Genomic DNA, 15,810 nt, shown 5'->3' with positions numbered 1-15,810 from the left:
TCTCGGTATGTTCACCATCTGTCATATTACAGGCCCCAGGCCTATTCCACATGGATGCTGAATTTCCCTTCAATTTCCCAGCAGGGGCACAGCCATCTTGGATTCATCTGCATGATGATGCTCAGCCAATCCTTTCAAAGCCATTCTGACATCATCCTGCAACAACCAATCCACTGTACTCACTCCCTATATGTATTTTGGGAGAAGGCTTGCCAAATTTTCAGTGCCATCATGTCTCTTGAGTATTAGTGTCTCAGCTTGCTCCTGAGTGTATCCTGCTTTCTACAGCAAGTGCAGTTTAACATCATGCAGCAGCCTGACTCCCTCCAGTGTCCAGACAGGGAATTGCCTTTGGATCCATCCAAGCCCATTCGCTCATTTCATTGGTTACTGGATTACCATTGCGATACCATTGTTCATTGTCAATAACTGCTTACTTAATTTACTACCTGCTCGTAGACCCAGTACCATCCAAATTATCAGCCGCCTTCTCAGAGTGTCAACACCATTTCGTCATCATCAGTGGAATTCTCCTGTGCCTGTGTTAGTGGTATCTGTCTGAGCCATCAACAATGGTTAACCTCAGTCAGGACCGATTCCTTGTTCCAGACGCTTCAGCGTTGTGTTCATCATCCAACTTAACTGATTCCTCCTGTCTAGAGCTCGCTCCATCGGTTCCATTCGATTTCCCGAAAGGAGGATCGGAGTGCTGCTTAAGTCAGGTGACGGCCGTCAGACCCTGATCTGTAAGCAGCGGGGTTCCGTGTACAGCGGAGACCCGTCAAGCGCAACTATACAATAATCAAAATACAGTGGTAAGTGGGGAGAGGGTATGGTGGGACACACTGCGTGCCCTCTCCCCACTTACCACTGTATTTTGATTACTGTATAGTTGCGCTTGACGGGTCTCCGCTGTACATGGAACCCCGCTGCTTACAGATCAGGGTCTGACGACCGTCACCTGATTTAAGCAGCACTCCGATCCTCCTGAGGCCGTGCAAGGGCACATACCTCAGGCGCTCTCCCCCAGCAGAGATTAGGCGATTCTCTCAGACACGGTAACGGTGACCGCTACATGGGCAGGTAACGGAGACGCTCTCCACACCCTGCACCACGGTCCGATTCTATATACCAGTCTTGAGCCTCCCTGCAATACAAATTTAGCGTACACCTCGAACCCGATCTCATAGTGGATCTTATTTTAAGGGTCATTTACAAGCCGCAATTATTTATAATTATTTCTGTTTAACTGCAAGTCTACCTATTCATGTATTATTGATTGATGTAACAGTTGCGCTATAAGGGTCTCCGCGTTACACGGAACCCCATTGCTTAGAGGTCAGGATTTGACAGCCGTCACCCGACCTAAGCAATAATCTGATCCCCCTGATGCCCTGCAGGGGAACATACCTCAGGTACTCGCGGTTGATAGGGTCTAGGCAGTCAGACTCCCTACAACACAGATTGAGATGATACGTACGAACCCGATCTCATGGTAGATCTTATTCAAGGGTCGCGTATAAACCGCAACTGTTCTTGAGTTAAACAGCAACTTACAAGTGGGTCTCTCCTAGGTGCACACACACCAGGAGACGTACATAATAAAATCTTCTATTGATATTTATACTACAATCTTGGGGCACACTGCATGAGGATTTTTTCCTCTTTTAAATCACCAGTTGTGTGTATATGTATGTTAGTGTGTTTTTATATGTTCGCAACCTTTTAAACATCCTTCATTAAAAGTTACATTTTATTGCACAATTTTTTCCAAGGTGCACCATATCAGACATTCTGTGCTTTCTCTTCTTGTATTCTCAAATCTCATGTCTCATGGTTTACCTTAGTGAATTCCACACGAAATAACCTAATATAAGGGTCCACCTGAAAAAAACAATACCATACTTCCCTGTGCGACTGGTACAAACCCCTGCCTTGTTTAAACAAATTTATAATCAAAATTAATATTAATATAACATGCAAAATATTCAGATAAAAACACAATAAAAAGTCACGTAAATTTTTTAGAGATTTGTGGAGGATATTGTTCCCAACATATAAATGCAGTAATGTCCCACTTTAATTATGCTGGTTAGTGCCAATGAGGTTAGTACATAGAGCCAGAGATTGAAGGGTTAATAAGCACAGAAGTCTCTCCGCTGGTTAGCATGTATGCATGAAGTGCAAAGAAAGGTTGAACAGCAGTTGGAGAAAGTTAATGAGCAACAAATAAAGTTAGTTGTACACTGAATTAGCTCCCCCTATGACTGTTAGCCTGCCACTCCCTTGCTGGTGTGTTGGTAATGCTGGGTAGCGTTTTTGTAAAGGGAGACGCTTATTATGTCCCAATTTGATTCTCAGTGTGATCGCCGGGGGGCAGCTGGTAACACAGTGCGGAAGAAATGCAGTCCGCCGTGAGAACCCTGGAGAGTGCTGGACTTGTTTGTGAGCTAAAATCTCTATCTGTTGTGCAATTTCGACATAATCTTAGAATTTGATTTCTCTGTCATAGGTGAGCTAATTTAGTGTACAACTAACTTTATTTTTTGCTCATTAACTTTCTCCAACTGCTGTTCAACCTTTGCGTGTCATGCTAGATGGCCAGTCCGGCCCTGACTGCGGGTCACCGTGGAGTTTTGTATCCATTTGGGATTGCATTTGTAGCAGATTTCTCTTTATAGTGGTGGAGATGGTAGTACTCCGCTTGGAATCACAATGGTGTGGAAAGGAATCCTCTGTTTTCCCAAAATAAGTTCTCCAGTACCTTTGAAGTTGAAGGAGGGGCGGCTGGTTGGATCCAAAAGGATTTATCCTTGAAAAAGCTGTAATTAGAGGCAGTGAAATGCGTTGGAGCTGCTACTCTACAGGCCCCTTACTGCCACTTTTGCACTTTCGGATCCAACCAGCCACCCCTCCTTCAACTTGAAAGGTACTGGAGAACTTCGAAAGGATATAGGTATTATTGCAGTTTGCAAAGTTAAACATGTACATCTCTATGAGTCTATGAGCATTATGTGAAGTGAACACAATAATAGAATTCTATGATAAAACCTCCAAAAGGAACTAAATAAACTAAGACTGGGAGACGCAGAAAACTGTAATAATGCATACAAAATGGAATAAAGATAAAAAACAAGAATAATAAAAGTATGTTATAAAGCTCAGCAACCACAAGAAGTCGCTGTAGAGCGCCCTTATTACACAACCACTGTATGTAGGCACTCTACCTTCTTACGTAATCAACTCTTTGGTTATTTTGACGGACAGTCGTTTTCTTACTACAGGAGCAAAATATACTGTACCAATTCTTCGGAAACGTGTGCGTTGTTTTGTACGATGGCGGCCATTTTCTTGTAGACAGTTTTTCATTCAGTGGGAATCAGTGCAGCCGGGTATGCTCATTGCTTTCTCCAGGCTGATTTAGAGCAGACGGATGGGTGACACGGTGCTGTCCTAGTAATGACAGCTGTGTGGTGCTAGGGATGTACAGTGCGTGTGGGAGTACGGCAGTCGTACCGCACAGAAGATCACTGCGGCGCTCTAGTTGCGGATAGAGGTCTCCCCTCACTTCTACAGCTGAAGTTATGCGGATCCTAATTGGTGAGATCACGTGATGGCCTCCTATCCCTAGCTATGTGACTGAGAAGTTCCCTGTGTGTACGATAAAGAAGTTACACAACTGCGTTAATTTTTTTTTTTTACTGCTTTAAAACCTTAATATCAATATATCTATCTATATCCCTGTGTTCTGTGTATTTGCGTCCTAAACTTTTTTTGGTACTTGTTACCTAGCACGGTGCCCCAGATTTTGATCGTAGTGCATATTATACAATCGCAACGCATCGCACCCATCAGGGTGTACAAGCACCCTAATGGGTGCTTACAATGTTAAATGCACCCCCATTGTCAATGCCACCCCCACTATCAACGCTAACCCGAAACGCAGCGAGCCGGCGGTACGCATCCTCTGACCTTTTCATACCCCCACTATCCACGTCGGCGTGGAGTTGACTTTAGATAGTGTGGTGAGCGCAGCGAGCCACCCAGCCCAAATATGAGCTTCGGGCTCATATTCCGCGTCTGCACGCCACGCTTTGGGCTCGGTGGCTCGCTGCGCTCACCACACTATCTAGAATCAACTCCATGCCGATGTGGATAGTGGGGGTATGAAAAGGTAGGAGGACGTGAACCGCCACCCCTTGTGGGCTCGCTGTGCTCGCTACTCTTCGGGTTGGCGTTGATAGTGGGGGTGGCATTGACAATGGGGGTGCATTTAACATTGTAAGCACCCATCAGGGTGCTTGTACAATTAAAAATCGCATTCCATTTGCTGCCATGCAATTCTATGCGATATTTCATTGTACAATGAACACTCCTGTTAATTTAACGTGAATATCGCATCGCATCGCACACCACTAAGTACAGTATGCGATGGGCGCCGTGCTAGGAAACAAGCACGTTTTTTTTTTTATGGCTGGGGTGGTACTTCTCAACTTTTTGAGAGCGATAAAATTGTGAGTGATAAAATACCAACTAATCAGCTTCTGTAATTTTTTTTCAAACATAACCTTTAAGATTGTAGGCAGAATCAGATTGGATTATACTTTATCTTTCACAATTGTATCTCTCTGAGCTTTAATAATGAATGCTCCCTTTAATAGTCTTGTGTTTGTGTAGTTTTTACAAGGCAGCAGTAATATACTGCATGCCTTTGCTTCATTTTCTCATGAGGCAAATGTAAAATGTAATCAGGTATATAGAAACATAATTACTCCATGAGTTATAAATTACAATAAGTACTTTTTTTATTTACCTCCCCCATTAAAACTATGGGGCACAGAAAAGCAATATCTGAAATCAAATATTTGTGTTTATTCCAGTTTAGATTGGAATTTCCTTGTAGGCTGTCAGTTGTCCTACTATATGGTGTTCCGTGTAAATGAATGCTCTTTAGAATGAGGCTTATGATTTTTCGGAGAGGAAGCGTGATGGCAAAGTGAATATAAAATGATACATACAGTATTTAACGATTCTTTATTTCATACTTTCACTAAATATTTTTTACTCTGAAGTTAATGACTCACTATTTGACTCTGTGTAGGAGGAGGCAGTGGGTTCATTGGCCAATCACTGTCACAGTTATTAAAGAAGCGAGGTCATAATGTTACTATCATTTCTCGTCACCCTGGAGAGCATAGGATCACATGGGTAAGCAAGTGTGTGTGAGTTTCCTTAATTTCTTCCAAGCAAAAATGCATTAGCCACAAGTCACAGAACTGTTTTGTGAACATAGAACAACACAAATTTTATCTGTTAAGGTGTACAGACAAGCGGACTTCCTAAGTGTAGCACCGTACCTCCCAACATTTAGGATTATTTAATCAGGACTCCTGCACGCTACTTGCTGTGCACTCCTGAAATGGAGGTGTGGCTTTGCGGCAATGCCACACATTGGTGCAGTATTTGATCCAATTGGCTAAAAATGATATGGCTACTAGCCTACACGTGATTCTTCTATACCCCTTTTACACGGATGCGGGACCATTTGTCTACAACAAGAAGATAGACAGCCATTAGTTCGACACCATTAGTTCGACAACTCAATAGGTCGACATGCTTTTAGGTCGACATGCCATTAGGTCGACAGTGTGTAGGTCGACAGTCAAAAGGTCGACATGGTTTTTTTCACTGTTTTTTTTTTTACCCAAATGTCGACACAGTCGACATGGACACCGTTTGAAGTGAACCGCAGCGCATCGCTCGCTTCGCTCACAATGCTTCGGGCACGTTGCCTCGCTGCGCTCGGCACACTATTATAACTCCACGCCCTAGTGGATGGTAGGGCATGAAATACCGCCTGTCGGCACATGTCGGCTCAAAAACCAAAATGTTGACCTTTTGACTGTCGAACTAGACACTGTCGACCTAATGGCATGTCGACCTAATGGCATGTCGACATAATGATATGTCGACCTAAAAGCATGTCGACCTATTGAGTTGTCGACCTAATGGCTGTCTATCTTCTTGTTGTAGACAAATAGTCCGGATACCCTTTTACACCAGAGCCACAACCTGGGTTATTGGCGCTCCAGTCCGGGCCGGGGCTTGGTGTAAAAATGGGGGGGGGGATGTTCAGGGTCGGACATGGGGCTTCCCCGGAGTCAGTGACCGTATAAATGGGTAACCCGGGTCATTCGACCCAGGGACCCATTTCCACCAATCAGGGAGCCCCAACCTCCGGACTGCAGCACTTTGAGGTCAGTCCGGAGGTTGGGTAGGGGCTGCGTACAGCCTCCGCTGCTGTCTGCGGTACTATGCAGACAGCAGGGGGGGCTGGGAGGAGGGGAATGGATGCCTGTGTGCGGCATCCATTCACCTCATGGATGGAGGCTGGGGGTGCACAGAGGCTGGGGTGCAGCCCAGCAACTTACCTCGGTGCTGGGCTTAACCCCAGAATATCGGACGGCGTTGCGGGGGTGTCGGTCGGTGGGTTTCTCGGCGCTTGGAGATGATGTCATCTCCAAGCACTGGCTCAGGGCCCGAATTCACCGGCGTCGCCCACCCGGCATAATTTTGGTGTAAAAGTGGCTTTCTATTTGTTTGTATGGGGCCTTTTTTAAGTGCTCTGCTCACGATGCGCTGCTGCAGTGTTTTCTCCTGCCCGGCACCCTGGTTCTCTGTGCTGCCCCCCTGCTCCTGCTGACAGCAGCGGCTTCCTCCACTGCCCGGCTCCCTGCACCACCCCCCTTCTCCCTCCGGGGCTCTGGTAGCTCCCCCGCCAGCTGAAGTCCCCCGCACGGCTCCGGGCAGCATATAAGATTTAGCGGTACTTGTGTATTATAGCGGCGCCCCCGATTTCCATCGCGCAATGTTTTAATCGCATCGCATGCCATGCACCCGATGGCATGCGATGCGATTTTTGCCCCCTATACGATGAAAGATTGTATAAGCACCCTAAAGGGTGCTTTTAAGCACCGTAATGGGTGCTTACAATGTTAAATGCACCCCCACGCCACCCCCCCACTATAAACGTGAACCCGAAGCGTGGCGAGCGGCGGCGGCGGTACGCGTCCTCCGACCTTTTCATACCCCCTCTATCCACGTCGGAGTGGAGTTGAGAATAGAAAGTGTGGCGAGCGCAGCGAGCCACCGAGCCCGAAGCGTGGCGAGCGCAGCCGGATACCTTCACAGGTATCTGAGTCCCCTCGCGGCCTTCACAGGTATCCGCGTCCGCTCGCCACACTTTCTATTCTCAACTCCACGCCGACGTGGATAGTGGGGGGTATGAAAAGGTTGGAGGACGCGTACCGCCGCCCCTAGGGTGCTTATACAATATTTAATCGCATCACATCGCATTGTATGGCATTGTATGCCATATACAATGTCATACAATTTTAAAATTGTATGGCATTGTACACTATCGCGCGATATCGCATACCATCGTATGCCTTATGGTATGCGATGGGCGCCGCCAAAATACACAAGTACCGATTTAGCAAATCTTATGTGCAGCCCTTCCAACCTCACGACTCCGATCCGATGCGCACGGGACGGCACATCGGGTCGGAGGGGATATCTCCATATGCAATTTGGGCTGATTTCACGGCCTCGATTCATCTGAATTGGGCGAAATCCTGCCCAAATCGCATAGTGTATGGGGGCCTTAAAGGTATAAATGCAAGTGAGTTTTTATGTAGACAAATTGATTATAGTGTGCAAAGGTGACACATTATAGATTAGACAAAGACCGTGAGGGATCATGTTGTGTACCCTTATTGTGTGCTCATTGGATACTGAATTTTATTTGTGTGTCTCATTTTTGCCTTACAGGCAGATATCTCTAAAAAAGGCCTGCCACCTTGTGACTCCGTTGTTAATCTTGCTGGAGAGAATGTACTAAACCCACTCAGGAGGTGAGAGATGTGTGACTATACTAACCTGTCATTTGTATTCATTCTATTTATTTTTGCCACATAGGGGCCCATTTATCACGGATTGCATTTACAATGCCATCTGGGTGGAGTGTTACTGCCCAGGATCGCATTGTAAAAATTTGATTCTATCGGGATGTATCATCTGTGATGTGCAGGGACAGGGCTATGAAAGGAGCCCGTCCCTGTGATGTGTTGAGCCTGGCGCCGGGGGGTCCTGCGCATGCCCTGGCGGCAGTGCGGTATGTAGCCCATAAGCTATAATGGGCTACCGCCATATCAGATTGGCGGTAGCCCAGGGATGCAAAATGCTGTATTCCTAGCAGATGAGCGGCTTCGTGAATGACTTTCCATAGTGCTGCGCTATGGAAAGCCATCCGCCCCCCGCTGACAGCGCCGGGGAGGGGGAAAGCCACTCATCACTGTCCATTCACGCTGGGCAAAATCACCCAGTGTGTATGGACCTAAAGTTAAATTTAACTCTTTTATTTATTGTACGATAATCCTGTGATAATTTCTGCAAATGAAACTCAGAAAGTTAGTGAAACCATGAGTATTTGCCTCTGTATTCACATGATATTGGTAACCCTGTGCAAGCCTGATCAAACTGTGACCAGAAACAATTGTCAGGTGACTGATGCAAGCAGGCCTCCAGGACCCCTGAGGGATGTAAAAGAACCCTCTTTGATGTGCAATTACCTCCACTATTTGGTAGGAGTATTACTATATTCCTCCCAAAAACAAACCTAAATATTACACTAGAGGGCACTGTGCTCACGCTCTTTCAGCATATATACACTGCCGTGCAAAAGTTTGGGGTCACTTAGAAATGTCCTTCTTTTTGAAAGAAAAGCATTGTTTTTTGCAATGAAGATAGCATTAAATTAATCAGAAATACACTCTATACATTGTTAATGTGGTGAATGACTATGCTAGCTGCAAATGCAAAGGTTTTTAAAGAAATCTCTTCATAGATGTATAGAGGCCCATTTCCAGCAACCAACACTCCAGTTTCTAATGTACATTATGTTTGCTAATTGCATTAGAAGACTAATGGATGATTAGAAAACCCTTGTGCAATTATTTTAGCACAGCTGAAAACAGGTTTGCTCGTTAGAGAAGCTATAAACCACAGTCTTCAACCTGTGGCCCTCCAGATGTTGTGAAACTACATGTCCCAGCATGCCCTGAGGTTTTTTTGGCATGCTCTTATAGGAAAAAATGTGGCAATGCATGTTGGAACATGTAGTTTCACAACATCTGGAGGGCCACAGGTTGAAGACCTATGCTATAAACTGACCTTCCTTTGAGCTAGTTGAGTATCTGGAGCATCACATTTTTGGTTCGATTCTACTCTCACAATGGCCAGAAAAAGAGAACATTTATGTGAAACTCAACATTCTATTCTGTGTCTTAGAAATGAAGGCTATTCTATGCGAGAAATTGCCAAGAAAGGAACATTTCTTACAGTGGTGTGTACTACTCCCTTCAGAGGCTTTAACCAGTGTAGAAAGAGAAGTGGGAGGGCCCGGGGCACAACTGAGCAAGAAGACAAGTACATTAGAGTCTCTAGTTTGAGAAATAGATGCCTCACAGGTCCCACAACTGGCATCTTCATTAAATGTAAACAGTGAAGAGGGCCGGCATCCTGGGTTGTGGCTGGGTTTTGTAGGAATGCCAAGCCAAAGGCTGCAACCATCACCGCCGGTGATCCAATGATGAATCTTCGGATTGCAGAGGCAGGCAGGAGGTGTACTTTTTTACTTATTTTTTCTTACAGATGTACAATATTACACAGCTGCTTCCCTGGGGCCAGGCCATACCCACTGTCAGCATTGTCATTTCAACAAATTCTCGTTAATATAGAAAGAATTACTTATATTTTGTAGCCTGTGATTATTCTAATGATAGGCTCCCAGTTGTATTCATTTTCAATGTTTTATAGCTGGGTGCCTATAAAATGAACATTGTTTCATGCACAGTGTTTTATACTTTAAAATTAATTTGTATTGGTAATTTTTTTATTATTTAAAATACTTAGCACTTCTGAGTCTCTTATTCTTTACTAATTTATACTAATATGGCTATACTGAATTTACATTCATATGTAAATGTGGAATGTTCCTGTGTCTTACCTGCTAAGGAAATACATGCTGTAAACTAATCTGTTTACCACTAACTAGAGTTCAGAATATAAATTAAGAATCTGGTCTGGCACTTACATCCGGAACACATGATTTTCCCCTTTGCCAGGTGGACGGAGCAGTTTAAACAGGAAGTTACTGCCAGTAGGATTGACACTACGCGCACTCTCTCTCAGGCTATTGGTCAGTCACAGCATCCTCCCCGCTCTTGGGTGGTAGTCACTGGAGTGGGTAAGTCACTTGTGGGGTAGTCACTGTAGAGCAGGGGTGGCCAAACTTGTCCTCAATATCTACCAACAGTTCATAATGTGACAGTTGGTAATGACTACGGCTGTGCAGCAGCTAGGTGATTTGGCAGTGTGGACTGTTGGTAGATCTTGAAGACCGGTTTGGCCACCCCGGCTGTAGAGGGTGAATTGCAAAAAGATATATATCCTTTTATTCAAACTGACCGTGGACCTGAAACTAGTAGGGCAGATGGTAGGTCCTGTGGTGACTCTCTTGTGATTTTCCTGCAGGTTTTTATCCTCCCAGTCAGACTGAGCAGTACTCTGAATATAGCCCTGGAGGAGATGCTGACTTTCTGTCCCGCCTTGTAAGAGATTGGGAGGCAGCAGCACAACTGCCTCTACAAGATGGCAAACCTATCACTCAGCTGGTAAAAGTGCGAACAGGTATGTATGCTGGTAGTTAAAATAGACCACATAACTTAAAATACCGATTACTTCAATATGATCATTCACATAATTTTTATGTGAAGGTCCGCATAGCTCACATCACAACATGACATCAGATATTTCTCTCATCAAAATGCTACTGAGCGTTGTTTTCCTAGGTCAGTGTTTCTCAACCACAACAGTGCAGATTTTAAGGATAGTCGCATATGAATATTCTAGAATATTCTATCAACCGATACAACTGAGCTGGTAATTATGAACAATAATCAGCTGAGAGGGCACGTTCGATTAATTTAATGTATAAAAAAAACTTAATGAAAACAATACAAATTAGCATAGGTCATACTGTTATTATAATGAAATCAATTGATCAACGTGCACAAGCCTATGGGCATAGATAGGTGTGAAGAGACCCTCCTGGTTAAAGTTCTAAATTCAAGGGTGTATGCTTTAACTCCTTTATATAGTATTAAGGTATCTCCCCATTTGAATTGTCCGCTAGAATACGTGGAATGATTGCGGATACTCCACTACAATAGTAGGAGAATGTAATGGAGAAACACGTAAAGAGCAGTTGATAGGTCCTGACCTAGCTGTTGAGCCCCAGCAAGAGTGCCTCCTTCCGGGATCCACTGCTTGTTGCCGTTGTCCCAGTAATGACCCGATGCTAAAAGTGGAATCTCTCACTTGGAGCATCATCCGCTGCTGAACAGCAGGATGGACGGAGACCTACCTACGGTGTCAAGATACTGTAGTATCTGTATGAGTGGGCTCTATGCCACACAGCCTGCTGACAAGAGCGGTCATTCAGTTTGCCTCCTTATTAGCCCTTTGTTTACAGTCGGATATTTGAACTTACAGAGAACACAGCCATTCTATCACAAGGAATCCGCAATCATTCCAAGTATTCTATAGGAGCAGACAATTCGGTACTTATGTAATATCTGGGCTCCCGTTTTTCTTATGACACCGCGTACCCTCGCCACGCTTCGGGCACGGTGGCTCGCTGCGCTCACCACACTATATAAAATCAACTCCATGCGTAATTGGGTAGTAGGGGTATAAAAAAATGGGGTGCATTTAACATGGGAGCCCAGATAATACATAAGTACCGACAATTCATATATGGGCCCTTATTCTGATCGGTGCGGCCGGATCCGATTATGCGGCCAGGACCGTGCGTGCGAAACCCCGCCTTCCATGCGGATCGCCAACTCCGTCCGTACGCGGTAAGAAGCTGGCCGAACGGACCGCACGTGTATTTATCACGGAATACGCCTCCTCCATCTAAGGGAACTTACCCCATCATTCGATGGTCGCAGACCATCGAATGCAGTACCGAGTGCTCCACCAGCTCCCGCAACCTCAGACCACACGGACATTTTTCCATGCAAAAGCAGGTATCTGGGCGGGCAGCTGACATCCGGCGATGTCATATGTCCGCCGGATGTCAGCGTCACGGCCGCATTACCATACACGTGCGTCACGGCCGCATTACCATACGTACGCCCAGCGTTTGCATGGGAACGCCCATGAAACGCGGGGCGTATGCATATGGTAATGAGCCCAAATAGCCCTTCACGCCCCTCTCCACCCCCTGTTCGGAGTGTTCACATTTCATGCGGGATTTGGCCGTACGCACCGCTCGCACATGCGCAGAGACACCTCTGCACATGCGCAGACACAAAACATCGGCGGGCCGAACGCACGCGGATATATCCGCACTGACCAGAATAAGGGCCATGGTGAGATACCTTACTACTATATAAAGGAGGTAGAGCATACACCCTTGATTATTACTAGATTTGGAACTCTTACCAGAATGGCTTCTTCACATCTATCAATATCATATGCTTGTGCACGGTGATCAATTACTTTATAAGTATAATCTATGCAATTTTTTTTTTAATGTATTAAATCTAATCAAATGATTGCGCTCTCTCTGATTATTGGTAGTTAGTAATTACCAGCTTATTTGACTTAAATAGTACCTCCGTTATTTTGAGTTAACTGTGCTCAAGTTTGGATATCTGTACTGTTTGTTTAGCGAGGTCAATACTTTTGCCTTACATTGTAGGCTCAGACAGGCTACATCAGGGGTGAGCAGTTATTTTGGCCAGGGGGGACCACTTAACACTTACTTGTTTTGTAGGGAGCAGCCAGCCCATAGCACAGAGACTAGAGGGGAGCAGAGACTCTCTCTGTCTCTCCTCCAAGCAGCCTCCATCCACACGGCACACACTGCCCGGTACCCCGCCTCCTGCACAGCTTGTGGCTCAGCCAATCATTGAGCCTCCGGCATTTATCTAGCACACTACGGGAGAGCTGTCACTCAATTGAGTCAGGGCAGCTGGGAGCCGGGTTATGCGGCGCCGCTGAGGAAATCCCGGCCGGCTCCCCCGTGTGGAGTGCAAAACATGTCCTCAGCAGCACTGCGGGCCAGTCAAGATTGTGCCGCAGTTTGCCCACCACTGGACTACATGCATAGTCCTATAGTTATGGCATAGATTATTTCACCCCTGCTCTGCCTTGGCATCCCTCTAAATTCTTAAGTAAAAGAAAATCGATCACCAAACAGAAATGTTCATAGGAGGTGTGCAGTACATTTTACAACCTGTAGTTGGCACTATTGCATGTAGGTTGATTTTACTCACCTGTATGTACTTTTTAAAACTGTGTCTCCATAGATTGCAGCATCCCATGTATTGTGACATAAAGGAATTGTGAGGAATTTCTATAATTTCGGGTGTGTTTAAAAACAGACTTGGTTAGTTACCAAATTCTACATTCACAATGGGGTGTGACTAATAACATGAATGGGAAAGGAAGCTTCTAATTATTCATTTCTTCCTTCCACAAGGTGTCGTTTTGGGTCGAAATGGGGGTGCACTGCCTGCCATGCTGTGGCCCTTCCGATTATGTCTTGGCGGTATAGTGGGCTCTGGATACCAGCCATTCCCATGGATTCACATAGAAGATCTGTGTAGGCTCTTGGTTCAAACAGTTGAGCAGGAAGATGATGTTGGGGGCATCCTCAATGCAGTCTCCCCCTCCTCAGTCACAGATACCAATGCTGACTTCACTCATGCTTTAGGTAAGGCATTGGGTCGTCCTGCCCTGCTTTTCACACCAGCCTTTGCTGTGAAGCTGCTGCTGGGGAGTGACAGAGCACCAATGCTCCTAGAGGGCCCAAAAGTAGTCCCGCAAAGGACTTTAGAGAGTGGATTCCGATTTCTGTATCCCAACCTTGACTCTGCACTTGCTCAGCTTTTGAACTCAAATCAATGACATGTACTTTGTTGGGTGAGGGACCCTAAGTGTAAGAGGAGAGACCTCACATTCTACATAAATGTCTGTTTAAAAATATATATTTATTAAAGAGAATCAGGTAATGGAGTCAGATTGTTGTATGCTGTTGTTATACTGTGTTGGTGTCTGCATAATGTATGTATTATTATTAATATTTTATTTATAAGGCGCCACAAGTATTTCACAACGCCGTACAAAGGAACAGTACAGGGTGACAAAACTTAACGTTACAGTAAATAAATAACAAAAATACAGTACAGGTTAAAAGAGCACCACGTTTCAGTACACATTACAGCTTAGATGTAAGTAGTGAGGACTTGACCAATGTGCTACTAGGAACTGGTGGCCAAAGATGGAGATGAGTATGCGGACAAAGATGGTCGCTGTGAGTGAAAGTGTAGAGAAAAGGGCTTTGACAACAGGAGGGAAGAGGTCCCTGCTCTGAGGAGCTTATGTAGGAGTTCTTATTTCTACCCTTCAAGAAGCTTTATAAGTGGCTTAAACAACCAATGAATAAATTACAATATACAACTTCTATTAAACTAATGAAATATAACTGCACTTCATGTCACTAAATTATATTACGATGGGGAGCCATATTATAAGCTGTATTTTATTAAAAAAGGTAAACGGCCACATATATGTGGCTCCATGGGTGGAGCCTTTTTTTGTTGACTACCATGTTATGGTTTGATGTTATATAACTACAGTTATTAAAAAACATTAAGGAAGAATATCAAGTGATGTGCTAATCCCTCATATAATGTTGGATTATTCTCGAGAGTTTTATAAAGAAAAATAAAAAGGTTCATCAAGATATGGTGCACAAAAAAGAATTCAATATAAAATTTAAAATGTTATTGACTTTTACATAAAAATTGCGAAGTATAAAAATACATACTTAAATGAGTGGGACAAACACAGTGAATGGTTGTTCAAATGATAATGTGGGTGTTCCAATGCACTATGGTGTCCCCTAGCATTTTAAAAACCCCTCACTGTGTTTGTCCTGCTCACTTTATGTATGTATTTTTATTCATTGCAATTTGTTGTCGTCGTAAAACCTTCAAATCCTCACATTTAATAGATAGTATCTGTTTTATCACTGGCAGCAGTGGGGGCCATGAAAAAGATAATTCCTTATTTCACCCATAAGGAGATATCTCTGATATGTGTCATTGGGTCTTAAACTAATATACATAAATATGTATTCTAGGAACTATCTGAAAAACAGGGGGCATTGTATGTCACTGGCGCGATCTGACTGGAGACACTAACGCCTTGTCTTTCAACCTGTAAAACAGGTAGACCCGAGGACAGGGCTTCTGTATTGTGCAGCCCTCAATACAGAACTCTACTCCTGAACGCTGATCACTTTTTAGGAATTATTATACAAGAGTGATATTGGAGATGAGCGCTACTCCACATTCGTAATCGTAACCTACAGAAAATCAGCACAAAGCCTGTTCTGTGTAATTGTACACAGACGTATCCCATGACTGCACTTACAGTATGTAACCCACAGATACCTATGATATTGCCTGCAGTTGTATCATGCAGTGACAATTTAATGGTCTGTAGATTCAGCTATAAATATGCAGAGTTTCTAAGCTGTGAATAGCTGCAATAGTGACACATGTACGTGAATGGGAAAAATTCCTCATCTGACACAGTAGGGTACATCTGCTGTACCGTTATGGGACAAGGAAGAAGCATTGCCTTTTGAGCCCAGGGTGTCAGTCTTTTCTT

General features: G+C 44.5%; 1 protein-coding gene across 1 annotated transcript; it reads left to right on the top strand.

The window, feature by feature from the left end:
* The first annotated feature begins 3,266 nt into the window (after positions 1 to 3,266).
* Positions 3,267 to 14,148, top strand: SDR39U1 (short chain dehydrogenase/reductase family 39U member 1). Its single transcript, XM_083145148.1, has 6 exons — positions 3,267 to 3,600; positions 5,102 to 5,208; positions 7,831 to 7,913; positions 10,185 to 10,306; positions 10,594 to 10,749; positions 13,613 to 14,148. The coding sequence occupies exons 1-6, from the start codon at positions 3,585 to 3,587 to the stop codon at positions 14,038 to 14,040; spliced, it is 912 nt and encodes a 303-aa protein (XP_083001274.1). The 5' UTR covers positions 3,267 to 3,584; the 3' UTR covers positions 14,041 to 14,148.
* The last annotated feature ends 1,662 nt before the right edge of the window (positions 14,149 to 15,810 follow it).

The sequence above is a fragment of the Crinia signifera genome, chromosome 1, assembly GCF_055691185.1.
Source record: "Crinia signifera chromosome 1, ASM5569118v1, whole genome shotgun sequence".
In the NCBI taxonomy this organism is placed as follows: domain Eukaryota; kingdom Metazoa; phylum Chordata; class Amphibia; order Anura; family Myobatrachidae; genus Crinia; species Crinia signifera.
This window is presented reverse-complemented; position numbering and strand designations above follow the sequence as displayed.

Excerpts from the sequence above, each read along its gene's own strand:
- SDR39U1 (XM_083145148.1), top strand. Across the intron at positions 5,209-7,830 it reads GAGAGCATAGGATCACATGG|GCAGATATCTCTAAAAAAGG; the intron begins GTAAGCAAGTGT and ends TTTGCCTTACAG. Across the intron at positions 7,914-10,184 it reads GTACTAAACCCACTCAGGAG|GTGGACGGAGCAGTTTAAAC; the intron begins GTGAGAGATGTG and ends CCCCTTTGCCAG.